Raw genomic sequence first — 27,704 nt, forward strand, 5'->3', positions numbered from 1 at the left:
AACTCTCTTTGTTCTCTAGCTACTCTCTCTGCATCAGCTAGCACAGAGCAACAGAGGGAGTCAGGGTAGGAGCAACACAGGTTGGGCTCTGTCACAGTGTGTCAACTTGTAATAGTCACTTAATTTTATTAGGCTCCTGCTATCCAATCTATAAATGAGTGACATCCATGTTCCTTAGAGTATAGTATGTAATTTCTATATAGGTTCCTTAGAGTATAGTATGTAATTTCTATATAGGTTCCTTAGAGTATAGTATGTAATTTCTATATAGGCATATAGGTGAACATTAATTATCTTGATATATACCTACCGTGATATACAGTATTAAAAAAAATTAGAATATCAGTTTTGTGATGTCAAGGATAGCATTGTGAAAGCAGATAGATTTATTTAAATAAAAATATAAGATAAATAACAGTGTGAGTAATACAGGGAAATCGCAAAATTGTGAGGATATATGCAAGTGACTGAAGCCTGCAAAAAGGTGGACTAGAGCGGGTGGGGAATTACTGCTAATGGGTGTGGAGTTTCCTTTGGGAGTAAAGAAAATATTCTGTAATTAGGTAGCGATGGGGCCACGATTCTGTGAATATACTGAAAACCACTAAATTCTACAGTTCCAAAAAGGTGAACTTTATGGTGTGTGATCTGTATCTCAACAAGACTGTTTGTTACATAAAATAGAGTGGGCTGGGGAACCTGTGCAAGTTTTTCCCTTTTCTGGTCATGTGTATGTGTTACTCTCTCAAAGCAGCTGCTCTCAGAAGCTGGCTTATTTTATTTATTTATTTTTTAAAAAGATTTTTATATGTTTTAATTTATTTATTCACGAGAGATACACAGAGAGAGAGAGAGGCAGAGACACAGGCAGAGAGAGAAGCAGGCTCCATGCAGAAGCCGGATGTGGGACTCGATCCTGGGACTTCAGGATCACACCCTGGGCTGAAGGCAGGCACCAAACTGCTGGAGCCACCCAGGGATCCCCTCTGGCTTGTTTCAACTGCCGATTATGTATATGTTCTACCTTTCTAGTGAGACTGTAAGTTTTCTAATGATACCATCAGGAAGCAAGTCAGATTTTCTACTCCCCCACATTTTTGGAATAATGTCTACATACTTAATAAGTATTTGCCAAACTAAATGGAAATATCGGGGGAAGTGTGGAGTATGGAAGGTGCATAAAACAAATCATTTTTACTTCTAACCTTTTAGGAAACTAAGAATGACTAAGTATGAAAAATAAATAAGGATCCCAGAATATTTTACTCTGGAAATATCTAGATCTATTCAAATATATGAGTCTATATGAAAATACTTAGTTGTTTTGAAATTTGCTAAGTTATTGAAATTAGCCAAAAAACTTAGATAATTTTCATTTTTTGTCGCCTCTGGCATTTTATTTGTTGCATAATAATTCGACTTCCACAGAGAAGCAAGTGAATGGTTTTATACTCCTATACTGACTTCTCAGCTTAGAAATAAATGGCTTTAGTAGCTGAGACTGATTTCTTTGCTGGAATGTCCTATTAGGACCCAGTGGAAACCTGAGATACACTACTGAGTTAGCCAAGGGGGCAATATGATTAGAAACTGAATATGGTAATAGAAATGGAACATGACAGCTTTGCAGGTTAAGTGATTTTGAAATTGAAGCTTAAAAGGACAAAGATCTCCCTAGGGCACACAGCACTGTATAATTCAACGCTGAGTAATGAAGAGCTTGAGAACCTCAATTTCCCTACTTGCTACTTCTTTTCTTTTCTTTCTTTCTTTTTTCCTTTCCTTTCCTTTCCTTCCCTTTCTCTCTCTCTCTTTCTCTCTTTCTTTCTTTCCTTTCTTTCTGGATTTATTTATTTATTTATTTTAGAGAACATAAGAGAGAGCACATGGGTGGGGGTGGGGGGCAGAGGCAGAGGCACTGAACGGACTCTGTACTCAGTCCTGTGACACAGGTCTCAGTCTCATGACCAAGATCTTGGCCTGAGCCAAAAACCCAGTCAGACCCTTAACGGACTGTGCCACCCAGGGTGCCCCTTGCTATCCATTTTCAGAGAAGTAGAGGTACTCTTAATCTCCCATACAGCTTACTCTGTTTATTCGAGACTTTATTGGAAATGTGTTTATTCAAACTGTCCTAGTGATTAAAACTTCCGGGATCCCTGGGTGGCGCAGCGGTTTGGCGCCTGCCTTTGGCCCAGGGCGCGATCCTGGAGACCCGGGATCGAGTCCCACGTCGGGCTCCCGGTGCATGGGGCCTGCTTCTCCCTCTGCCTGTGTCTCTGCCTCTCTCTCTCTCTCTCTGTGTGACTATCATAAATAAATAAAAAAAAATTAAAAAAAAAAAACTTCCATGGGATTTGTATTCATTTTTTCCCCATTGCATTTTTAAAAAAATCAAAGTGAGTTACAGGATTATATGTCAATTGTATCTCAGTAAAAATGGGGAAAAAAGTTATAGGAGATTCTTTAAAAAAAATTTTTTTTTATTTATTCGTGAGAGACAGAGAGAGAGAGAGGCAGAGACATAGGCAGAGGGAGAAGGAAGCTCCCTATGGGGAGCATACACGGGACTCGATCCCAGTACACCGGGATCATGACCTAAGCCAAAGGCAGATCCTCAGCCACTGAGCACGCAGGCATCCCAAGTTACAGGAGATTCTAACTCCTTTTTGTACCATTGTTCAATAGGATGGTGTAAGTGTAAACTTTGAAGGCCAGTAGGAAGATTCCAAATCTCTAGATGTTTTTACTAGCATGTATCTTCTTTGTCATTGTCTCCTGAGCACCTGCATAATCTAGCACACAGTAGTAGTTGCTCAATGGATGTATGTGGAAGAAGTAAATGGATTCACATCCTATCAGAAACAGGCTATGCTGACAGTCACACTGACCTCAGTTTCCTGCAGGCGGTGTCCAATGAGGCTTAAGGACTCTCCCAGTAGCTGTAGATGAGCAGCAACATCAATGGGTTCTGTCTCAGGGGCTTTGGCTGGAGAGGCTGGCAACAGCATGGTGGTGGGTGGGGATTTCTTTTGGGGTGACAGTACTCCTGCAGAGGAAGCTGAGGACAGAGATGAAACAGAGAGATAAAGCTCACCCGTGGCCTGGAACACCATACAAATGTTCTTACAGTTTTCCTCCTTTATGAGTTATACCAGGCATTAGCAAAGCTTTGGACTGTGGGCCAGATATGGCCCATCACTTGTTTTGTACAGCCTGTAAGCTAAACATGGCTTTACATTTTTATATGGTTGTAGAAAAAATAAAGAAGAATATGTGACAGAGAATATGGACATAAAGACACAAGACCTAAAGTATTTACTCTCTGGCCTCTTAAAAAAAGTTTGCTAACTTCTGATTTACATTTTCTACAATTTTTTGCAATCTGTAATATTCAGTAATAACATCTGGGTATCAAGATCTGCTTCTGATATAGCTGCTCTCCCAATTTCTAGTAAGGCAGCAAGATTCACAACACTCTAAGGATGAGAGGGCTATAGTCACTACCTTTCACTTTTTTTTTTTCTTTTAAAGAATTTATTTATTCATTCATGAGAGACACACAGAGAGAGAGAGAGAGAGAGAGAGAGGCAGAGACACAGGCAGAGGGAGAAGCAGGCTCCACGCAAGGGAGCCCGACGTGGGCCTCAATCCCGGGTTTCCAGGATCACACCCTGGGCTGAAGGCGGCGCTAAACCACTGAGCCACCCGGGCTGCCCTACCTTTCACTTTCACAGGAACTTCTGAGCAGGATGCTTTTCTTTTCACAGTTGTAGCTTCTGCTTTGTTCTGTTTGTGCTGAAGATACTGAGCTTTTTGCTTCCAAATCTGTAGTCAGATCAGGGCCAAATAAATTATGATAATGAAACAGAACAAGACGTAAAAGGGAAAGCAGTCATGGAAAGTGAAGGAAAGAAAGGGAAGCCTGGAGGTGGGTAGGCAGGGGTTGAAAAGCAATTTTGAAGCTGAAGGGTTACCAGATAGTCCTCAGATGCTAACTACAGTGATAACTTAATGGAGAACTATAAATGTGCCTCTATGCTAATGGGTAGGTCTTGGCATTGATTTTGCAATCACTCGTGGATCAAAATGTAAAATCACAGGGTAAACATGTGGGTCAGTATGATGCCCATGGGGTTCAAATAGTTATCTTAACCTGCTGGTTGGTAATGCCAATCACAGGATGACAATGACATGGAAAATGGGAACGGAAAATAACCTACGTGAGTGACAAATATTTTTGTTTTACCCAGATGAATTCCCAGACCACCTTTACAACAGCTGGTTGGGGAGTGACTGGAAATGATTCTGATAGGACTATTACCTTGTCTTCCTGTCTTCTTGAAAATGGGGTACATTATTTGGTAATGGCCAATGAGGATGATGACCTGCAACGGGCTCACCTAGGAAGCACAGCCCCTATTTTTATTATTGGCAGTAACCAGGAGGCAGAAGACCTTCCTCCATTCTCAGACATAGCCTCACCAGTGGCTGTTTGCAGGAAAGGGCTGATTTTAGATTCTCTTTTGACCCCCTTAATCGCTGCCCAAGTTAGGTCATCTTTTGGCTCAAATGTAAGGTTGTTGGAAAACAACTAGGTGAGGCTAGAAAAGATGGCTTCGCTGAGGCTGTATCTTCACTAGAGCACACTGGCACAGCCAGTGTTAACACCCTCTGCCAAACCATTTTCTATTGATTTGTGATTTTTTAAAAATGTTTTCACTGTTGGCTGGATGGGCTATAGGAGAATTACACATTTTGGCATAAAGCAATGAAAACTGTGTGTAAAAAAGTGTACTTACCAGTTTGTCCTTTTCTGGCAACTGCTTCCACACCTCAGCCAGTTTTTTACTAAGTTCCCCAAAATCTGACATAGAGAGTAAAAAGAATGTAACACAGTAAAGGTCTGACTATAAATCAAACAGAAGATTGGTAAGAGCAAAAACTAGAAAAAGGATTTTCTAGCTCAGATTTAAATAGCACAAGGTTCTTTCAGAAAACCAAACTAAAAGCCCATCACTTCTCTTGATTCTTTTCTCTAGGGAGGGAGATGGCTATTTTGGTGGTTATGAGATAGGCTCAAATTCTCCCATATCTATTCTCCAGGGATTTATCCCTTGAGCATCTTTCTGGTGTCTTTTAATTTGATCTCATTTTATTTTTTATTTTTTAAATATTTTATTTATTTATTCATGAGAGACGCAGGGAGAGAGAGAGGCAGAGATACAGGCAGAGGGAGAAGCAGGCTCCATGCAGGGAGCCCGACGTGGGACTCGATCCCGGGTCCCCAGGATCATGAAAGCAGGTGCCAAACCACTGAGCCACCCCGGCTACCCTAATGCGATCTCATTTTAAGAGCTTATCAACTTAGGTTAAAGAAAACACGTTCTATAGAATTTGATAAAAATGGTTCCATTTTTACCAAGTTTTGAGAGCGGAGACCCAAAGGATTTCCCTCGAGCAGCCCAGAAGCAGTTCTCTAGATGTGCAAAGTTGCCCTTCCATTTGTGTGGCAAGGTCATGCTTTATAAAGCACTCAGATCTTTCATGGTACTTTCCCTGTGCCTCACAACAACCTTGACAAGCAGGTTGTGAAGCTATTGTACACATTAGGCAAATGAGAACTGTAGAGGTGAAGCCACTTGTCAAGGTCTGTGGCGCAGTCTTTTTCTCACCTCACTAACTTCTGACACAGAGACAAATATGAGCAATGTAAGGCCTCTCACTGTAACTCACACCCAAGGGCCAGATAAAGGGAAAGGTCAGCTGTAGGATCTTGGAGATAAACAACTACGGATTTATGTACTGTGCTTCAGAACATTTATTTTTACTCAATTTCCCATTTTATCAGTTTAAGAGCTATCAACAGAAAAGTTCTCTCTTTTATGGATGGAGTGAACTTGGATGAAATCTAAAGCGACTTCAGAACCGAGGGGAAAAATGAGATTTGTGTTATTTTAATAAGATAGGAACAAGGTGCCTGCTGACTGGCACTGCTGCAGAGATATAAATGGAAAGTAAAAAAACTGAAGATTGGAAATGTTCTTACCTATACCTGGATGGTCAGCCACGATGGTTACCCGATACTCTTTACAGAAGACCTGGTAGGCTGACATGTTCTTCTTTTTTGGCTAGTATCACATAAAAATAGAACAGGATAAGACTTCATTAGAACACAAGACTTCATTAGAACACCTTGAATCCATAGTTACAAAACAGAAAGAGACCTCTACTTTTTCATTAAGGGAAGAGTTCTAAACCCCTAATCAACTTCTCAAGCAGGATAACTTTTAATTATATTTCATTTGTAATTATATTTAGTATTTATTTAATAAAATCACATGCTAAATTATTTTTAGATTTCTCAGGTTGTTGCAGCTACTTGATAATTACTTGTAAGGCCATTCATTCTTCCTACACAAAATCCCATGTTACACATTTCTTTGAAAACTACATGCTGAGAAAACCTTTACCTCTACTGAGCTATTTTGCTCGCCTTTGAAAGTAAGAACCATGTAATTTCCCTTTACCCTGGGACCAGAAAGCCAAGAGCCAAATCTATGTTCATTTTGTTCCTCTGGTTTTGATTTCTTATCTTATAGTTTCCTGATCTTGCTTTTCCTGTTGCTTGTAGTTTATCATTATGTTATTACTCACATTCTTGTGGTCCAGGGCGAGAAGTAAATAAATAGCTGAAGACAATTCTTTGGTAGTCAGTGTAAGATGAACCCCTCTCACTTTAACAAACTGCTTTGTGCTACTTGAAGCATGTTCATTCTTCACTGTATTATGACACCTCCACAAGCAGGGAGGGAAGAGTTACAGGGTTTAGCAAGGTGGTACAGCAAAATGGAAAGATTGTGGGTTTTGAATGCCACCAGATCTAGGTTAGAATCCTGACCATACTACTTATTAGCAACACAAACTGTTTCATTTCCCTGAGCTTTAGTTTCCCTTTAGTTTAAACGTGGGTAATACCATTTAACCTAGGGGTGGAAATTAATCAAACAGTATCTGGCACTTCCGTAGGTACTTGATAACATTATTACAGCATTATTTTTCTGGTAGGCAGAATTCTAAGATGGCTCCCATGATTTTGGCCCCTGATATACACTGCCCTGTATAATGCCCTCCCCGTGAGTGTGGGCAGGACTGGTGAATGTGGTGGGAAATCACTCTCGTGATTGTTGTTATATGGCAAAGGGAACTTTGCAGACGTAGTTAAGGTCCCTAGTGAGTTAACCGTTTTTATATGTAAAAAATTATTTGAGAGAGAGAGAGTATGGACACGTGTGTGCGTTCATGGAGTGAGCAGGGCGGGGCTAGGGGGTACGGAGAGAGAATCTTAATCTTAAGCAGACTCTGAGCTAAGTGCAGAGCCGGAAGCAGGGCTCAATCTCACAACTCTGAGATCACGACCTGAGCCAAAATCAAGTGTTGGATGATTAACTGACTGAGCCACCCAGGTGTCCCATGGCCCTAGTGAGTTGATTTTGAGTTAATCAAAAGGGAGAGCATCCTGAATAAGTTTGACTTATCCTGAGTAAGTCAGACGAGCCCTTGAAAGAGATGAGACACAACAGCAGACACCCTCTTGCTAGCCTTGAACTTAAGGAAAACAGTTGCCATGAGTTCTATAACTGCAAGGAACTGAATGCTGCCGACAGCCTGAAGAGGACCTCTTGTGTCAGAGGAGAACCCTGCTCGGGGAACACCCTGATTCAGTCTTGTGAGAGACCAGCAGAGAACCCAGTTGAGCCCTGTCTGGACTTCTGATCTATAGATCTGTGAGATAATAGTAGATGTTGTTTTAAATTGCCAAATTTGTGGTAATTTGTTAGGCTACAATGGAAAACCAATTATTAGCTCTTTTCTATTCACTCTGTATTTTTCAAAATAGAAATTACAGCAACCAAAAAGCCAATACAAGGTTTTTTTTTTTGTTTTGTTTTGTTTTGTAACATAAGGAATGTTGGTAACGAATAATAGGGTAAAAATCATTTGACCTCAACAGATAAAGGAAACAGTAGCAAGGTCTTTACTTTAACCATTTCATCTACATAGAGAAGGTCCTATTTATGGAGATTTGGTGAAGCCAGTCCTGTTTTAAGATGCTATGGAAGTGAGTTCTGGGTGCATCTTTAATATTAATTTAGAAGCAAGCTGCATATCCCCAAATGTTCTAAGGGTTCTAACTAAGGCTCAATTCTTTCAAATCCCCTTTTATGGGCCACAGATAGAATGGAGTAGAGTTCACATAAGTTCTATATTTGGCCATTTGTGAGAGAGAGGGATGGACTGATTAGATGATTCCATGAACTTATTTTCTTGGAGCTAGTGTGACAAAGAGCATAATCCTGCTTTCCCTAGAAAGTTCCTGTATATCTTAGTGTGTGCAACTCGCTACTCAAGTCTGATTCTGTTATTTGTAGCTAACATAATTTTAAAAATAATTATGGCTCCTGAACCAATGCCAATGACTTCACCTGGGGCTGAGAAGACACCAGCTGCACTGGGCTGACACTCTGTTGGACCTGGAGTCTGTCAGCCTTCGTTGTGAAGCTGGCCTTCCTAAGGGATTTTCAGGGAAACTTGGACCCCTTACAATTTTTACCTTATGTGCTGACCTGAGATCCTAACCTTTGTGCTAAATGCAACCCTCTTCTGCTCTGTGTACTGAAAGTCTGGAATTCAAACTGAAGTGTTAAACTTTCTCCAGGGCACAGAGATTTTTCTGAATGTAGCTTAGTAGTTAGAAATATACAAATAATGATGATCTCTATGCATACAAAACAGTTCCACGTGGTTCTAAATACAAGGCCTTACTTACTTTCTTACTTACTTACAAGGCCTTAATCTAGACTTTCTAATGCAAGAAAACATTCAGCATTGCAAAAGCATCACAGTGTTTATATCTGGAGTAACAAGGACTCCCCTTAATACAATGTTAATATTTCAAAAACTTGGATACTTTATTATTAGTAGCAAGTGACTCCCAACAAATCCACTTGCTAAGTATGACTCATGATGTTGTAACTGTGCAGCCAGAACCTCCTTTTAAGTGTTTGATGACATATAGCACAATACCAAGACCTTTCAAAGAGTAACTTCTTAATGCTCTTTATAAAGCAGTCATGTTTAAAGTTTTAACTTTGATGATCTGAGGAAAATCTCTTCAAACCCACCCAAAACTCTAGTTTAAGAACATTTTTAAAGGATAAAACATCTGAGGGTTAAGGCAAAACATAACTTGTAAATCTCAAAAATAAAACGTGGAATAAAAAACAAAACAAAACAAACTTGGCTTGGGGCACCTGGGTGGCTCAGTTGGTTAAGACTCTTGGTTTCAGCTTAGGTTATGATCTCAGGGTCATGAGATCAAGCCCTGTGTTGGGCTCCATGCTCACTGTAGACTCTACTCAAGTTTCTCTCCCTCCCCCTCATCCCCCCTTCTGCTTGTGCCCATGCACGTGAGCTTTCTCTTGCTCTAAAATAAATAAAAATAAACAAAATCTTAAAACAAAACAAGGGGTGCCTGGATGGTTCAGTCGGTTAAGCATCCGACTCTTGATTTCAGCTCAGGTCATAATCTCAGGGTCATGAGACTCATAGGGCTCTGCACTGGGAATGGAATCTGTTTAAGATTCTCTCTCCCTCTGCACACTCTTCCCCTCACGCCCCAATAAAGCAAAATGAAACGAAATGAAACAAACCAAAACCCACAAAAAAACCCTTGGTTTTCTTCTGCTGATGACAAAAATCCAATTGCTTCAGTGATATTAATACTATGTAGGAGAAGATGTATAAAAGCTTTATCTGTAGAAACTCATTTAAACCTTACAGCAACCCTATGAGGTAAATTCATTATTATTGCCATTTTATTTTTTAATTTTTTAAATTTTTTAATCTTTCCACCCAACTTGGGGCTCACACTCACAACCCCAAGATCAAGAGTTGTTGAGCTCTACTGAGTCAGGTGCCCCATTCCTGCCATTTTAAAGACGAGGAAACTGACATCCACAGTCATACATGTAGGAGTCAGCTAGCACCTGAATGAATGCAGACAGTCTGGCTTCAGAGCCCGTACTTGTAACCATGATACCATCTGATGTTCTGAACTAATTTGACCGAGATCCCTAAATCTGATCTGGCTAAAGGAAAGGGTGCCAAAGAAGTAAGGTTTTCACACCAAAGCTTTTATTCAAACCATTCTGAATGGAAATATTTCTAAAACATACTCTATACTTCTCTCTCATAATACACCACTGAATACTAAACAACATTTCTATGTGGTGGAAACAGCATGGATCCTGCAATCACAAAGACCTGGGTGCAGATTCCTGCTCTGCCTCTGAACAGAAGGGTGCCCTGGGTGGGTTATTTCACTTCTTGGAGCTTATTTTTGTGAAATGGAGATTATACTGCCTTTACCTCACTGGGTTCCTGTAAAAATTCACTGATACACCACAGATAAAACACTCAGTGCAGCCTTTAGATCATCTTAAAAACCAAAGACAGAGCTGTTCTGTTGGTAATTTACTAATTGTAACTCTGCTCCACCATTGCCTTCTAGAAGGCAGGTCCGCCCTTAGGAGCTTTCTCTAACCTGCTGGCTCCACTTCAGTCACAAGGACTTCCTGCAATTTTCTGAACGTCCTCAGCCTTCCGGTATCTCAATACCTTCATTCACAGTACCTTTCATTCCTCAAATGAGATGCCTTACTCCTCATCTCTACCTGTTACTTCCTATTTGGTCCTAAGATTCAGTTCAGATGATAACAGCCTGCCCGAGGAGACCTTTTCTGACATCCCAGGCTTCCCTTGTACTCACCCCTGTCCCTGGCACCCCGCACAAGCCTGTGCTGGGGCTCGACTCACTGAAATACTTTCTGACCTCTTCCTACACCCAGAGTGCTCTTTGATGGGAAGCTGGCCGGCACAGCATCTTATTCATCTTTAATCCACTGCACCTCGCCACTGCCCGGCACAACTAAAGAGCAGAAGAAACATGCACTAGATGGATAACAAAGTCTCAGAATTGTGTGTGAAAGGGGCAGAGTGTGAATCCACTTCATTACCTCCTCTGACTTTCATAGGCCCCTAAAGGTGCAGCGGGCTGGGTACTAGTTTGCCCTTCTAACAAAGGGTCAGAGAGGTCACGTGATTCATCTCTGGCCAGCCTGCCTTCCCCCTGCACCCAGGAAACGCTCCAATGAGCTGCAGGACACTTGCTTTTGCTTCTTGGAGACCCTGTTTTCTTTCTAGATCTTCACGGTTGTCTGAACAGGTGAGATAACTGCAGAGTCTGCTTCCTACATGGTGGGTGTTATACTATAAAGAAGAGCAAAACAAACACAAAACCATAAAAGCATAGTCCCCTAGCTTGGTCTAATACGAGAAATGACCAGATGAGGAAAAAAAAGCTTTAAAAAGATGTTTTCAAGCATACGTTATGCATTTGAAGAACTTGGGATAAAAAACAGTAATTATAACCACGGGTATTTATAGGGCCAGGCCCTGGACTGTGTTATGTGTATCTGCTATTAATCTAAACAGCTGCATTTTGCAAACAAGCAGTGAGGAAGCATCACCAAAGAATAGCTGGTAAGCAGCAGACTAGAACAAGGACCCCAGGCTGTCTGCACTTCATCACACTCTGCCTCTTTGACTTAGAAACATCTCTATGTCTCACTTAGACTGATCTCAGACACTAGCACATGGTGTTGGTTGGTTTGGTATCCTTTGACCTAGAACCTACTCCCAGCTTTGACAAAGACACACAGCACTGGACAACCATCTCTGGAAGTTTTAGAAAGGTATGTGGTATAGCTGAAAGAGTTTAGGCATGGGACTAATGAAACCTCTATTAAAATTCCAGCTCTGTAATGGGTATTATATAAGGGTGATGCATCACTGACCTCTACTTCTGAAACTAAGAATACATTATGTTAATTAATTGAATTAAAAAAATCCCAGCTTCACGTCTTTTCTTCTCAGCTTCTTCCTCTGTCAGATGGGGCTACTGATACCATCAGTCAAGACTGTTAGAGATGCCAAATGCCCAGGAGAGCCTGGGACACAGCAGGCACGCACTAGACGGTAGCTACTGACTTTTACCATTTATCACTGTTGTCACTCAACTTCAGTTTTACCAGAGGGATAATGTGTGTAATGTCATCCCAAGTCTAGCTATAGCTGAGACTTTAGTGTATCACTCCATCAACAACAGTGTCTCGGGATCCCTGGGTGGCGCAGCGGTTTAGCGCCTGCCTTTGGCCCAGGGCGCGATCCTGGAGACCCGGGATCGAATCCCACGTCGGGCTCCCGGTGCATGGAGCCTGCTTCTCCCTCTGCCTGTGTCTCTGCCTCTCTCTCTCTCTCTGTGTGTGTGACTATCATAAATAAATAAAAATTAAAAAAACCCCAAAAAACCAAAAAAAACAACAGTGTCTCAGTGTGCTGGATACGAGGCCATCTGGCTGGCCTCAGCTTGCTTAGAGGAAACATGAACATTCTGGAAACATAGAGATAACTGAAGGAATGCCTCTGAAGTGGCAACATCACACATATTATTTTGAGTGGTAGTGAGTGGGCTTTTATTGATTTAGTAAAACCCAAAGTAAGGTACTTTGAAAAGTTACTGGATCCTGTTCCTCTAATACAAACAAAAACTTCCACTCCACTGGGATGACCTTAAAGGGGACATCATCAAGATATCACCAGATGATTGCTCTACAACTTCTCAGAAAGCAGGATTCAACAACAAACCAACACACAAGCAAACAAATAAAAACCGCACAAAGTCCCTCCCCAAACAAAATTCAGCACTGAGAGCATTACCTTTCACCAGAGGCAGAGCCCAGTCCCCTCACCTGTATCAAGATTGTCCAATTAGAGTTCCGCCCCTGCTGCCTTAGCTTCTCACTTCTGTATGGACTGTGCCAGGCTGGCTCCCATTCTCCCTGCTGTAGTGGAGCTTCTCATCCTCTCTACTGGGAGTCCAGTCTATTCTCGAACAGTCTGCTCCCTGACTTCTGTGACACTGGTCCCTCTCTGGTTTCTCCTCTAACACCACTGGCTCCCTCTTCCTTCTCTGGTGTCCCAAGGTGCATGCTTTATAGGATTCTGCTCTGGGCTCTACTTCCTCTTATCAGCTCATGGATTTCATTTATTGTATAGGAATACTCCAGTTCTCACCCTAGTTTCAACTGCTCTACCGAGTTCCAGGTCTTGCATTTCCACTGCTCTCTGGAATGTCTCCCGAGTTGACGACTGTAACAAGTAACTTTTATCAAATGCTCACTAATGTGCAAAGCCAGAGTTCCTGAACCTACCTAGGAGCCCATGTGGGTTTTCATGCGGTACTTGTTTTTTTATCATAGCTACCATGGAAGACTAGTTTTGAAAAGACATGGTATTGAAAGGAATATAACATGGTAAGATGTTATAACCATGAATTACCTCAAACTAGTTGTTCCTAAGGTTTCTGATTGATGTCACATACTGCTATTTCTCTTGAAAATTCAATATATTTAAAATATCCAGTGGTGCCCCTGTGAGTTGGCTGTGGCCCCAGGGGGCCTTGGCACACTGTGGTCCTAAGTAAATCCTTTTACATTTATTATTGTTTAACCCTTAACAACCCTATTGGGTAGGTTTGTTGTCATCGATACCTTCTATATGGAGAAATTATGCAACTTGCCCAACAGCATATAGTTTCTAAGTAGCACAGCCAGGATTTGAACTCAAGTGGTTTGGCTCCTCAGCCCACACTTTTAACCTTCGATATGCTGAATCTCCTGACACTTCTATCTTAAGAGTCTAAACCTGACTTATCTTCTTTTCCCAAAATAGCCATTCTTCTTGATTCTCTCTGTTTTTGTTCCAGTCCTGGTCACAGGACCTAAAGTAGAAAGGGCACACAGAGGCTTTTAGCACTCATTATCAGTTGGCTTTCCCATCTCTGTTTGTTGTAGTTGAGGGAACACTATTCCTGAGACCTTCCTTTCTATCTCTAGGTGGACTTTTAGATAGTTCTTTTTTACTGAAACAAAACCAAGGGAAGGATTTTTTTTTTTTTTAAACTCTACAGAATGGGGCACCTGAGTGGCTTAGTCAGTTAAACGTCCGACTCTTGATTTTGGCCCAGGTCATGATCTCAGAGTCGTGAAACTGAGTCCCATGTTGGGCTCCACGCTGGGAGTGGAGCTTGCTTGAGATTCTCTATCTTTATCTGTACCACTCCCTACCCTCACTGTGCATAAGCATGAGCACTCTCTCTCTAAAAAGCAAAAAACACAACTCCACAGCAAGTTTTCCTGTGTAGGTCAAGTTTTAAAAAACATGGTACATGTTCCATAAATACTTGTTGGATAAATGACTACATTCAGAGCATGACTACCTCAGGTTTGGACAGTCATGATACTGGTTCCTAATAAATTTTTTGCTATAAACAAAAGTACCTTTTTTTTTTTTTTTTTTTTTAAACTAGCAAGTGCTAGCCACATGAAGGAATTATAAGTAAGTCCTACACCGGAGGAGATTATAATTTCAAAACCTTTGGGGCCATTTTTATACTCGTTTATGCTTCTGCTTTCCCAGATCTGAGCCCTATTGTCAGATCTTGTCAGTTTTTCCTTGAGATTCTCCTGAATCTGTCTCTTCAGCTGTTTCTATTGGGCTTTTATAGTACCTGATACCTCGGCCTATAATAACCTCCTGGGTAGTCTGTTACAATCTCTCCTCAGTCTCACCCACCTGCTGCAGTGCTATCACTTTATTCTTAAATGATCACTGAGAGTATATCTAAGTCCTGCTCATAAGCCCAAAGTGCCTGCTGCCAAATCCTTAACTAACTCAAAATTCTTTACAATTTGCACCTGACCTACCTTTTCAATACTGATGTTTGCATCCATATATTCTATCACAAAATGCCTAGCAAGGACATTAAGGAGTTGAAGGTAGGGTGACTAAGACAGTCCCCAGGGAGCTTACAGTCTTTAATAAAGGAAACGGAATATGCACAAAGAAAGCTCCAACACAAGGGACAAAATGTGCAGTGACTTCCCACAGCCAAGGTGTTATGGGAAGTCAGAAGTTAATTCTGCCTGGAGGGTCAGGATGTCTTGGAAGAGGCAGCATTTGATTAGGTCTTGAAGGGAAGGCAGAGCTTTAATAGATGGAGAACAAAAACTGCCATAAAAACAAGCAAAGGAACAGAGGTAGAATGTAAGGGCTAAGTCTGGTTTCCACACGGTACATGTGAGGCAGACTAAGAGGTACAGCTGAGAAGGAAGATTTAGTACTAAATCCCAGATAATTATGAATGCTTGACCAAGAGTTTGGACTCTGACATTTATTCATTCCTTCAGCAAGTACTTATGGACTAACTACAACAGGCCAGACTGTGGGTTCAGCACTAGGTATGGAGTGGAGAGCATGACAGACACGATCCTGGGCCTCTCAAAGCTTACGCTCTTACGTGAAGGCAGTAAGGATCCACTGAAGATGGTGAACCAGATGTCAACATCGAAGTGGTACTTAAGAACATTCTGGCATCAGTGTATACTAATTGCATTGGGGAAGAAACAGAAAGGAGGCCATGTATCACATTAAGTACAGGGAGGGATGAGGCCTAAGTTGGGGTAGTGGTAATGGAGGACATAAAGTCATGGAAGTTATTAAGGAGGAATAATATTAGGCTCAACACTTGAGTGAATATAGGCAGAGGAGAGGGAAAACAGGGAAGAGACAGATGTAAAAATGAAATATAAAACTGGGAAAAAAATCAGAATAGTGGTTGGCTCCAGGGGTAAGGACTGACTGGGAAGGGGTATGAGAAAGCTGTTTCAGATGATAGTAATGTCTGTATCTTGATAGAGGTTTGGTCACGTTTGTGCGCATTTGTCAAAACTCACCAAATGGTATATAAACATGTGTACGTTTGTGCATAAGTAAATTCTAGTGGAAAAAAAAAAAGCCCTGAATCCAGATATTAAACCTAAGTTAATGATATGCAGGCTGAAGTCTTTAGGGGTGTGTATGGTATCTATAATTCACATTATAGATGTATAATTTACATTATATTTATAATACATTATAAAAGTTGGATTGATGGATGGATAGGTGTGTGATAAAGCAAAGAGCAAAACAGTAACTACAGAATCTCATTGGGTGGCATATGTACAAATTTTAAAATTTCAAAGCTTTTTGTTTGAAAAGTTTCATGATGAAGTGTTGAGAAAAATGATTATAAGCATACAGTTTCGGGGCAGCCCGGGTGGCTCAGCAGTTTAGCACCGCCTTCAGCCCAGGACCTGATTCTGGAGACCCGGGATCGAGTCCCATGTCAGCCTCCCTGCATGGAGCCTGCTTCTCCCTCTGCCTGTGTCTCTGCCTCTCTCTCTGTGTCTCTCATGAATAAATAGATAAAATCTTAAAACAAAAAAAAGCATATAGTTTTGAGTTTGGGTTGACTGGAAGGACACAGGGAACACAGAACACAGGAGGAGGAGCTGCAGGTTTGGGAATCTGGATGATGAGCATAATTAGTGACACATGGGTATGAAGAACCCAAGGCATCTAGGTGGAAATATTTATCAGGCAGTTAGAAACGCAGGATTAGAGTTCACTTGTTTGAACTAGGCTAGGCTAGGCTACTTTGTAAATGTCTTTCTGCTTTCTTGTGTTCCCTTCCACTGAAATCCTTTCTCTTCTATAGGCTTTCTCTGACCACCCTGCCTTCCTCTATTCAGTGCTCTAAGATTAGTTATGGCTCTGTCATATATTACTAGAATGGAAATTCTCAGGAGAAATAACAATCTTACACAGAATATGTATGATTTAACAAAGCAATTTTCAAATAAACAAATGAATATAAACCTGACCTGACTATCCAGTTCTTTATGCTCACACTCATTCTTGGCTTGGAAGGTATAGTTTTGCTTTTAATTTCTGAGATATACATACTTAAAAGGCACTCTTTGGAGTACCTGGGTGGTAGAGTCAATTAGGCATCTGCCTCTTGGTTTCAGCTCACATCATGATCTCAGGGTGTTGAGATCGAGCTCTGCACTGGGCTAAGCACAGAGCCTGCTTAGTTTCTCTCTTCTTCTCCCTCTACTCCTGCCGTGCGCACGTGCTCTCTCTAAAATAAAGAAATCTTAGGGAAAAAAAAGATACTCTTTGTAGTGGGAAACATAATTTACACCTCAATTACAGACTGAAGTGAAACTGCCATTTCCAAATTCTTAATATACTTGACTTTTTCCTTCTTAATATCTCCTCTTTAATCTGACATTTCAGTTTGCATAACTCTAAACAAAGGAAGAAAATGGTTGTCCTTAGGTGGAAAAACTAAGTTTTTTGACCTTCTTTCCACAAGTCTGAATTTCTAAATTTCTATAAAATTAATACATTACTTTGATAACAGGGGAAACAGCTTATTTTTTTTTTTCTTTTTTAACAGAAATCCTTTAGTAACATAGTCTCAGCCCTGAAAGTACAACTGCTAGATTTCTTGAGCTGCAGGAAAGTTCAACCAAGGTCGCTGATTTCTCCTTCCTATCTCCTCAGCAATCAGTGTGCTCCTGAAGGTCTGGAGCTATGTCCTGCCCAGCTTGGCACCTCTCTACACCACCTAGAGCACTGGGCTGGGTAAACAGCAAGCACTTGCCTGTTGAAAGAACATACATTTGACACTAAAAATAATACCAGAAAGTGGCCCACACCAGTTAGTGGAAGGCCATTGATTCATTCCATTAACCTGGGTTGTTATTTTCCTAATTTTGAAAATGTGTTTCTTAAAACGAACTAGAAAATACCTTTTCATCTCTATCAACTGCCCCAGGCAGACAGTGCTGCCCAGTGAAAAGAACTGGGTTTGGCTTCTTCTGTGAATTCCAATTTCAACGGTATCCCTAAACCTATGCTTGGCACGATGGGAGACCACCATTATCGAAAAACCCATGAAAAATTAAGATTGCTCCTGTTTTTGAACTGGAGAGACTTGGTCCCTGGCAATATCTTACACCTCATGTCATCCCATGAGATTGGCCTCACCACACTCCCTGCAGTTCACCTCAGCTGCCTAATTCCAAGTCCACTTACTACTATCATCACTCACTCCCCAACACTTAAAAAAATGGTTTACCTTTTCTCCTCTCTCTCTCTCTCTGTCTTTCTCCTCTTTTTTCTTTTTTTTCTCACTGTGCCCGTCCGTGTGGAGGCTGGGCAGGGGAGGGGGAGGGGCAGCAGCTCCAGTGTGTGGGACGCTGGGAGGAGGAGGGCCAGGTGTGACCTCTCCTGCTGGGGCAGCTGCAAGGCCTGAACTTCTTTTGGACTTGGAGTGCCGCTTCTCTTTATGCTTCTCCTTGTCCTTCTTCTTTTTGCTCTTCTTGGACTTCTTTTTCTTCTTGATTTCCCGGTAAGAGTCATCAATGACCAACTCCCCGGCCTCTAGCTCCCCACCAGAGGAGGAGTCTGATTCTACCAGAATAGGTTCAAGTCCTGAAAGATCAAGGTTAGCACTGTGGGGCTCTGGGAACTGGGAGGCATCTGACCCACAGCCTTCGGGGCCAGGAGAGGAATGTGGGTCTGAGGAGGACTTGTGCTTCTTCCGGGCTGTTTTCAGAAAGCTCTGTAACTCATGTCCTAGGAGTAAAGCACCTTGCTCATCCCGAGCTGATTTCTTAGAGGATTTTTTCACAGTAGCTTGTTGAGAGGGGTACTGAAAAGGCTCCTCATCAACTGAGCTGCTTCCCTTCTCCTTTGGTGAGAGAATTAGTTTCATCTTTAAGCCATCAGGCTCACGAAGGGTCAGTGTCTCTGTGTTGACATACAGCGGTTTCATTTTTTTTGATTTGTGGGAACCACCGTCCTCCAGGGACAGGTCCCCACTGCTTCCACTTACTTTCTTCCTGTGGTGTTCTTTTTTACTCTCTGAATGACTTGAAGAACTAGAAGACTTTTCCCCTGTCTTTTTGGAGGGCTTGGAGCCTGCTGCCAGTGGGGAAGTGATGGCTTTCAACAGGTCCATGGCTGTATCGGCAGATTGCGGGCTAGACTTTTTCTTTTTCTTCTGTGACGATTCCAAAGACGAAATGTCTGGAAATAATCAAGAGAAGTAATGTCCACATGACAAACCAACTTCCAACAAGTTTCCTCTCTCACCAAAAACACTCAACTAATGTGAGGAAGAGGCTAAGAGAAATGATTTGAGGGGAGTCCCTTCAACTGATTCCTGATGATGCCCGTGTGCTTCTTGGCTTGGTAGATGTTGCCTGACCCTGGACACAGTTCTTGCCACTGAAGTTGTTTCTCTGCACTGAGTCTTCACAGCAACCAGAGAGGACAGACCCGGAAGAACGGACTAAGCTGTGGGATTACGAGCAGTTACAATTTCGGTTACACTGCAGACAGAGTGTCATTTGTTTCGGTGTTCAGGATAAGCCCATTCTAGTAAAGGGTTAGTCTCATCAGCTTTGCGTATAAGAGAGCTAAGAAAAACTGGTCTTGTGAGTGGATATGCACTGGACTAAGAAGTAACCCACAGGTGCAGGCCAGAGGGCCCAGGACTACATATGGCAAAGGGATGCTAGGTAACAATGGGCAGAAGATAAGTGGATGATTGAGGGGAGAAGGAACCTGGTACCTGGTATATCACAAATGAAGACTGTTCTTCTATGCTGAATCCTCCAAAATACCAGCCCTCCACCTCTCTCCTCCTTCACACTGGTTTATCGGCACTCAGAACAAGAACCACTGTCCTGTTAAATAGGCCACTGAGTCAGCAACATCTGGATCCCTTTCCCCTACCCCGACTCCAAGAACCAGTGATGTGTTCATCCCACCTGCTGCCCTTTCCCCTCCTTACCTCCATAGTAGTAATCATCAGAGGAGTGCTTCCTCTTCTTCTTATGCGTGTCCGTCCCCAAGAAATAAAGTTCACTATCCTGGAATTGAAGAGGAAGAAGAATTGACCAATGAGTAAGACGATGAAGCAAAGGCAGTTTGGCACCAATTTTGTTCTCTGAGTTCTGACTTAGGAAGACAGAGTAAAACACAGGAAATATTAAAAATAGTGAACGATGTTTATTTAAGGTTTTAAAAATATACTTCTTTCCTCAAGTACTAGGACACAGGACGGGAGAGTTAAAAACTTGCCTAATTCAAATGTTTCGAATTTACCTTTAACTTCTTCTTGGAAGAATTTCTGACCTGAGCAGCGATTTCTTCCTCTTCCCTTAAAAAATCTTTGTAAGAACGTTTCTTTTCTCGTTGGCTTCGGCCAGCAGCTAGTCCTGTGTCCTCAGAGTTGTGATCACCATCAAAGCAATCTGAAAGCCAGGTTCGTTTGGGAAAGGAAATGAGAAAGGTCAAGTAAGTGACAAACAAATCACCATGTATGTAATCCAACCGTCCCTCCATTTCCAAGTTAAAATAAGGTTTCAACAAGTCCACTGGAATATAGGACTAAGATCCAAGGGGACAAGAGTATTTTTTGATGACCTGGCTGCAAATGACAAGAACCAAACCTGAAGAAACAATGCTTCCACGCTATGCAAAGGCCCAATGTGCATCCTCAGACATGGTTTCTTAGTTGTGATTTGGCAGGTGGACACAGACTTGCAGAGGTAAGGCTGAAAAGAATAAGGATTCATGTGCTGTGCTGCTCTGTGGGAGTCCAAAATGTGATTCCTATCCCCAGACTCCTGCACACTGGAGCTGGCAAGGACCACGAGTGCTGCAGGCGATCACCCCAATAGACTACAGAGACTTATATTTCAGCTCTCATGTTGGAACCCTGTCTTGTTTTTGCTTCCATGGGCCCAGTCTGGGGATGATGTGGAGGCTGAGTGCCTTAATATTGCTCTGGACCATCACTGAGAGTCCAGGCTGTGATGGCCAGTCCTGGTCTCTATGTCCATGGGCTGCAAGAATCGAAGAGGAAACCCCCTTTGGAATGCTTCTCAGATTAAGGGGTCATACCTTCTTTCTTCACGGAGTCATCATAAGCCATGGCGGTCCTGCAGGGCCTTTGTGAATGTGTCACTGTGTCCAGGCTCCTTCCCGTCTACAGGACCAGGTCTGAGAAACAAAGAAGGAAAACCCTCCTGTAATGCGAAATCACTGTGGAGAAGCAACCTTCCAGATGGAAATGCGTAGTGATCCAAGGGCAGACTGGAAGGGCAGCAAGAAATAAAGGAGTGTCTTGTCACCTCCTCATTCTGTTTGTAAATACATTGGGGTTGAAACTGCAGGAAGTGTGCTGGGCTTAATTTGACTTATGAGTTAGAGTTGTGGTTTGGTGAAGTATATAAAATACCTCTCATGTAATAAAAAATAGCTCAAAATTATGAGAATTTCTGAAATGCCAACAGGACTGACAAGACTGAGATGGTGAATACTGACATTAAGTCAGAAGGAAAGGTTCAATCGTGGCTACAAATGCAAAGATAAAGCAAGATGCAGAGGAAGACAGATTACAGCAAACATTCCAGACCGTGAAATCCTACCATTTGGATTGATGATAGGTTAACAACTATTGTACTGCAGTTTACATATGAAAGACATTTAAAGTGTAATTTTTTTGGTATGCATTTTGTTGGCCTGTACGAATTTGCTCAAAACCATGGAGGTGTAAAAGCAAAGACACTTCTTATATTAGTTGGCCACATGATAGCTTTCAAGGCTATCAGGCCTTTCTAAAAGGCTAGGTGAAAGTAAAGAAGAATTATCATTTGTCCATTGGTGGTGAAGTTTTTATGATTATTAAGATTTTCACTGATTTGAAGAATTACTATAATGTAAATATTCTAAACATTTTGAATTTGTTAAAATCTTTTTTTTGGATGTTCAAGTCTACATGTCTACTTTGACTTTGACAATGACAAGCCACAGACTGTACTCTAAGGTAAAGCTCTTCAAGTACTTTAACGACAGGCAATGTCACAAATCCTGCAGGAAGTCTTCTTCGCAGGAAATTTAAGAATGACATTCTAAATATATGAGAATGTTCTCATCCAGTTAGTGAAATGCTTACAAGGTGATTGGATTGGTTACTTATTACTTATTTTAATTTTATTTTACCTTCATTGCTATATGGGGATTTAGAAATGCTGAAGGGCTCGTCAGTGAGACATTGCCAGTCTCTTCAGGTGGGTATGAGTAATATTGAAGTGCGTAACTTTTGTGAAAGAAAATCTAATTAACAAAGGAAACTCTCTTAAGAGTCACATTTAAAATAAACAGAAAGAAAAAAAGGCTTAATTGCACAAGTCAGATAAAATACAATGCACACACATGCCTAAGTTGAACATACAAAGAGAAAAAGCATTACCAAGAATGATTTACAAGGAACATTAAGAAAAGTAACATAAAAAAGCATTTCTCTGCTTCCCTTAGAAGGAAAAGGAAGAAAGGACTTGGTCAAAGTTAAGAGAATCTAGAGTGAAGTAAAGAAACCAAACGAACTGAATTATTTTACTGATAAACCAGAGAACTGCTTGCCCTGAGGGCTTTATAAGGTCAGAGCTCATGTAGAAAAATGAGGCAACATACATATATCATGTAGCCAGCTTTTCACGCTCCAGTATTCTCAACTTTCTCAAATAGAAATTCCTGCCTTCCCCTTTCCACACAAGGGGTGCTGACTCCAAACGTGAAGGAAGGGGGAATGTCATTGGGAATCAAGTCCATTCATTTGAAAATCATATCTCCTCTGACTGGCACTAAAACATACTGACTTTATTAGGAAAAAAAAAAAAAATATATATATATATAGGTCGGTCCCATTAGTTTTCATAGACTGGTAATGCTAAGAAATACCACAACTTGAGACCTCAAGTTAAATGTTTTCATGCCAAATGAATTTTGACTATGAATGTTTAATAATGATCTTAAAACATTCAATATCATAAATATGGCCACCAGTCTGTTGTCAACTAGAAAATACACTTCTAACTGAAGCAAAGGCAGGCCCTGAGACTTACAGTTTGGCCTTCTTTTGCGTAACATCAAAACTAACATAAAACAGAGTTAACAACAGAGTGGGAGTAACTACCTCCAAAGACAGTATGAGAAAGAAAACCATGATGTGACTTCTGAACTACGAAAAAAGTGTTCATGGTCTCATAACTGACTTCTCTGAAAAACAATGACTGGATTTAAAAAGTTGTGAAAGGGAACAGGAAATTGAGTTGATCTTCCGAAGCACAGGCCAACACAGAAAACACGAACTGGTGTTAGCATTATGTATTGGAGTTAGGCCTGCTACTATTTAAGTTTTCATAAAAACACTGAGAAGCATTTTATAAATTACATGCCTAAATAAGCTGTAGAGAAAAACTGAGTGGGGCCTGAAGGCAAGGCTGATTCACTAAAGAAGTAGACGAGCCAAGAGTTTAAAAAACTAAAATTAAACACAATGGACCATGCCACTCACAGCTTGGGCAGACTGATGGACCTTGAATTTTTAAGTTCTTTAAAATCAAGATACTGCAGTTCAGGGGTTAGTTTTGGTTGCTGACTCATAAAGGAAAGATGAAACCAGATAAAGAAGTCTCAAGCAATAGTATGGAAGAAAGGCAGAGTTAGGACAACATTTATAGAGGATCAGATGATCCTCTGGTATTCCTTCCTGGTCTTGAATATTATCCATGATAAATTCAGAGTTCAGGGTTAGGCAGCAGATTGTGGGATTAACGAAAGTGAAAATACTAGATTTGATTTTCACATTGGAAAGCAGGGGCCATAATTACATTAAATGTTGGCAAAAGTAAAACAGGTGTTAACACCCATTCTCCTGAATTCCATCATGTAGGAGCTTATAGAATTCAATGTTGTCAACTTTAAGAGGCAGGGACAGTTTTACGATTATGTTCCTCTCAGTGTGCTAAGAAATGACAGCGTAAGTGAAAGTTCATGATTTAATGTTGCGTATGGAGACCAGAAACCTGTCATCACAAAAGATGTGTACTTATGCAATGTGCAAATTGTTAAATGGCTCTTCTGGGACTCTTCTTTGGGGTTTGATAAAGGGGGAGGCGCAGCTGCTGGTCCACTTGTAGAGAAGTTTGTACGCATTTTGTCCAGGCACAGCTTTGGGGATAACCAGAGTGATGAATGAAAAAGCAAAAATCATCAGATACAGTATTTTCTTATGTTGCAGGTCCAAACGATAATTACTGGGGGAGGTGGTGGTGGTGGTAAAGTTTCAGAAGGTGATTTGTTTGAGGTAACCTGAGCCTCAGCAATCGCTAGCAAGCTTCTTCATCCCAGAACGTAACTGTGTTGAAAAAGAGGGAACAAAGTAAGCCCCCTGATCCACGCGGCAGGCAGGCAGGCAGGCAGGCAGGCAAAATCCCGGAACTCCATCCAGGTCTAGCGCGCGCGGGGTGCGGGCCTGGCTGCAGGGTCCGCGTTCTCTTCCAGCACTCCCTCGGCGGACTCAGGCCGCCTGTCCGTGCGGGTGAGGGAAGCAAGGTGCACGTCCAGCTGTAGCCAGTCTCTGACCTGTCGCTGCTGTCGTTCACTTCCAGGAGCGCGCTGGCCTTGTCAGTTTTGCAGAGCTCCCCTCCGGTGTCAGCACACAGCCACTCCGAATCCCTGCCCCTCCCTTCTCCGGGAACCTACCTATGCAGCACTCGCAGCCCCTGCCAGCTCTGCGAACTGCGGAGATCCCGGCAGCCTGGGATGGGGATTGAACCCTCTCACTGCATGGCAGCTCGGAACCACGACCACCGCACAGACTGGCTGACAACACACATTTCCAAAAAGCCACCGATACAAATTTCGACAAGCTCTGTCCAATCAACAGGCTTTCCTTTGAGTTGTTTTTTTTATTTGTTCTGCTCTAAGGGAATATAATCAGCCACCTGCTTAACCGGCGGGGGGGGGGGGGGGATGGTGCTCCTCTAATGCACGGTACAGAGTGAATCTACAAGTAATAGCCGTGGGGGGACGGGCCCGTGCGGAGACCACACTCCGAGAGGCACGTTCCGACCGGGCCGCTCGCAAAACAGGACGCGCCACACCGGGCTACTTATACAGGGAGCCCCCAGGACCACCATTTTTGCGGTCCCCACGCAAACCAATGGGATTCTCCCGGCCGTTTTGCAGCAACAGCTAGTTCAACAAAGCTCTGTGAAGAGGAAAAGAAGAGAGCTCCTCGCATCCTCTCCCGCCAGCCCAGGGCCCTGCCCTCCCGCGCCGGCCCGGGCCCCCCGCACCCCGGGCCCCGAGCCGCACCGCGGCCCCGACTCGCTCCCCGCGGCCCCGCCGGCCTCCCGGCGCCCCCGAGGGCGGAGACGGCCCCGGCAGGGGGAGGGGCGGCCCCGGCCCGCAGGCCCCCGGGGCGGCCGCACGCCCCCTCCCGGCCCCGCAGCTTTCCCGCCTTCCCCATTTGAACGGCTCCCGCCCGCCCTCCTTCCGCGGCCCGCTCCAGCCCCTTCCCGGGGGCGGCCTGAGGCCGCTACTCCAGTCCCCGGCTCGGCCCCTGGGCTAGGCCGCGCTGGGCCTGCGGCGCCCCCGCGGCGGTGTCGCGGGCCCCGGCGGCGGGTGGCGGCGGGGCGGGGCCGCGGCCGCCTCGGGGAGGGGGCCCAGCCCGGCCTCGTGGGGGCTCCGCTCGCCGCTACCTTCACTCGGCTCGCCCGGATCCCGCCTCAGCGCCGCCGACCGCCGCCATCTTGGAGAAGGAGAGAAAAGCGCGAGCGGCCAGGCAGCCTCAGTCGAGCCCAGAGCGCAGGCTCCGGCTCGGGAAGGGGAATCCCGCTCCGCACGGAGCGCCGAGCGCATCGAAAGGAGCGCGCCGCTCGCGGAGCCCCGGCTCGCGGAGCCCCGGCCCTGGAGTGGATGGGGAGTTTTCGGTGGGGCCGGGCGTGGGCTGGAAGCTTTACGACCCTTGTATCGTTCAGTCCTCGCTGCGTCCCCCGTGAGGTAGGACGCTGGCTCACATTTTACAGACGAGAAACAGGCTCAGAGAGGTTAAGTGACTTGCCCGGCCGCACACAGGTGGTTGCAGGAGGAGCCAGGTACGACTCCACGTCTTCTGATTCCTAACCAAGTGCCCTTTCCACGACGCTATGCCCTTCTCCTTCGAGATAGTTTTATACGTAAATGCCGTCCCCGAGAAGCCCACATCGTGCAGATTAAGAGCAGCGGGGCTTATTTGGAGCTTGGCATTGCTGTTCGGGTGCTTGGCATATTTCGGATGAGGGGGAAGCACATATAAAATAATTCGCATGGCGAATCGTCTGCATTTCTCCTCGCAAATTATTTGCATTTAAAAGTGGAGGCAGGGATCCCTGGGTGGCGCAGCGGTTTGGCGCCTGCCTTTGGCCCAGGGCGCGATCCTGGAGGCCCAGGATCGAGTCCCACGTCGGGCTCCCTGCGTGGAGCCTGCTTCTCCCTCTGCCTGTGTCTCTGCCTCTCTCTTTATCTCTGTATGACTATCATAAATTAAAAAAAAAAAAATTAAAAGTGGAAGCAGTCTCCAGACAAACGAAGGGATGCCACACACAGGAGAGAGAGAGGCTCTCTCTGATTTGCCCTGGAGAATTTGGACTCGTAGGTAGGAATCGCTGTGTGAAGATCTCCGTTCAATACGAAGATAAGCTCATTTATCTAAAGCAGGTCAAGGGTGCTTGGCTACTTTGTTAGGTAGTGAGCTCCCCGTTGCCAAAGGAATTCAAGAAGCAGCAGCTAGCGTCCTAGTTACTGTAGAATGGATAGGTTGGAGATCTAGGTTGGCTTCTAGAGTTGTGAACCCCATGAAGCTCTGTGCAAAATGACGTGTCCGTACACCTGTGTGTTTTCTGGGGTTTAGATCCTGTCAAAGATTAGGAATCCCTATCTTAGTGGGCTTTCTAGGCCAGAATTGGATGGGTGCTTGCAGGGGATGTAGTCATTCTGCACACTTGCAGGCTTAGAAATTGAGACCAAGAAAAGCGGGCGATTTGACTCAGAATGCACTGCCGCTTCCTGATCAGATAAGCCAGACTCTTAGACTCTTGGACTCTTAGTTCAGTGGTCTTTGCACCAAGCGATGCCCTTTCTCCCTCTGCACTGAGTAGAATGTTGGATTCTGTTGGATTCTAATCATTGTTTTTAAGTTTGTAGGATGCTGAGATGTTCAAAGAAACATTCAAAGTTGTTGAATTTAGTCCCAAAATGTAACTGTGAATAATAAAATGACCATCAAGGCCCCATTCTGCTCACCAAAAAGATTGTCAGTAAGTTCCACCAAAAGATATGGGATTGCTCTTCCGGGACACCTTGCCCGACATTAGGCTTCTCTGTGAGGTATTTAAGAGCGGTGAGGATGTATTTCCCCTCCTGTTCTTCAGTATGGGTCAGGATGCTTTCAGATGGAAGCAACATAATCCCAGTTCAAAACAGTTTGCTGGGAAAGGAGAATTTATTGGCTATTACTGAAAAGTCTGGTACCTGTGGGTGTGGCTGGATCCAGGGAGGGACTCAAGTCTCTTGACAGAGGTGCTTTCCTCTGAGTTGGCCTTATTCTCAGGCTCCAGGTGATGACTCCACCTTCAGGCTTTAGCATCCTTGCTACTGCTCAAGTCCAGGCAGTTTCTTTTACACATTTGTTTTGGGAGACTCACTTGCCTGAATTGGATCACGTATGCAAACAAAAAGCAGTCGGTATGAGCAGAGGTGCGGGGTGTGCTGAGGATTTAAACCAGGTCACA

At 43.3% G+C, this 27,704-nt stretch overlaps 1 protein-coding gene across 5 annotated transcripts in view; it reads right to left on the reverse strand.

Annotated features, from left to right (window-relative positions):
• Window positions 1–25,719, reverse strand: part of HMGXB4 (HMG-box containing 4) — a 31,116-nt gene extending 5,397 nt beyond the window's left edge. The window contains exons 1-10 of one of the 5 annotated variants that reach the window (XM_026010950.2): window positions 25,635–25,711; window positions 20,989–21,087; window positions 20,188–20,336; window positions 19,874–19,952; window positions 19,652–19,766; window positions 18,152–19,104; window positions 6,050–6,131; window positions 4,803–4,867; window positions 3,723–3,828; window positions 2,892–3,061 (exon numbers count right to left, since the gene is read on the reverse strand). In XM_026010950.2, the coding sequence (XP_025866735.1) occupies window positions 2,892–3,061; window positions 3,723–3,828; window positions 4,803–4,867; window positions 6,050–6,131; window positions 18,152–19,036 (1,308 nt within the window). In that variant the 5' untranslated portion in view covers window positions 19,037–19,104; window positions 19,652–19,766; window positions 19,874–19,952; ... (1 more) ...; window positions 20,989–21,087; window positions 25,635–25,711. Of the gene's footprint in view, window positions 1–2,891; window positions 3,062–3,722; window positions 3,829–4,802; window positions 4,868–6,049; window positions 6,132–18,151; window positions 19,105–19,651; window positions 19,767–19,873; window positions 19,953–20,187; window positions 20,337–20,988; window positions 25,142–25,634 lie in introns of all 5 variants that reach the window. The other 4 variants (XM_072741483.1, XM_026010948.2, XM_026010951.2 and 1 more) reach the window with 4 other exon arrangements.
• Between the last annotated feature and the right edge of the window lie 1,985 nt (window positions 25,720–27,704).

Source organism: Vulpes vulpes, chromosome 16, assembly GCF_048418805.1.
Source record: "Vulpes vulpes isolate BD-2025 chromosome 16, VulVul3, whole genome shotgun sequence".
In the NCBI taxonomy this organism is placed as follows: Eukaryota; Metazoa; Chordata; class Mammalia; order Carnivora; family Canidae; genus Vulpes; species Vulpes vulpes.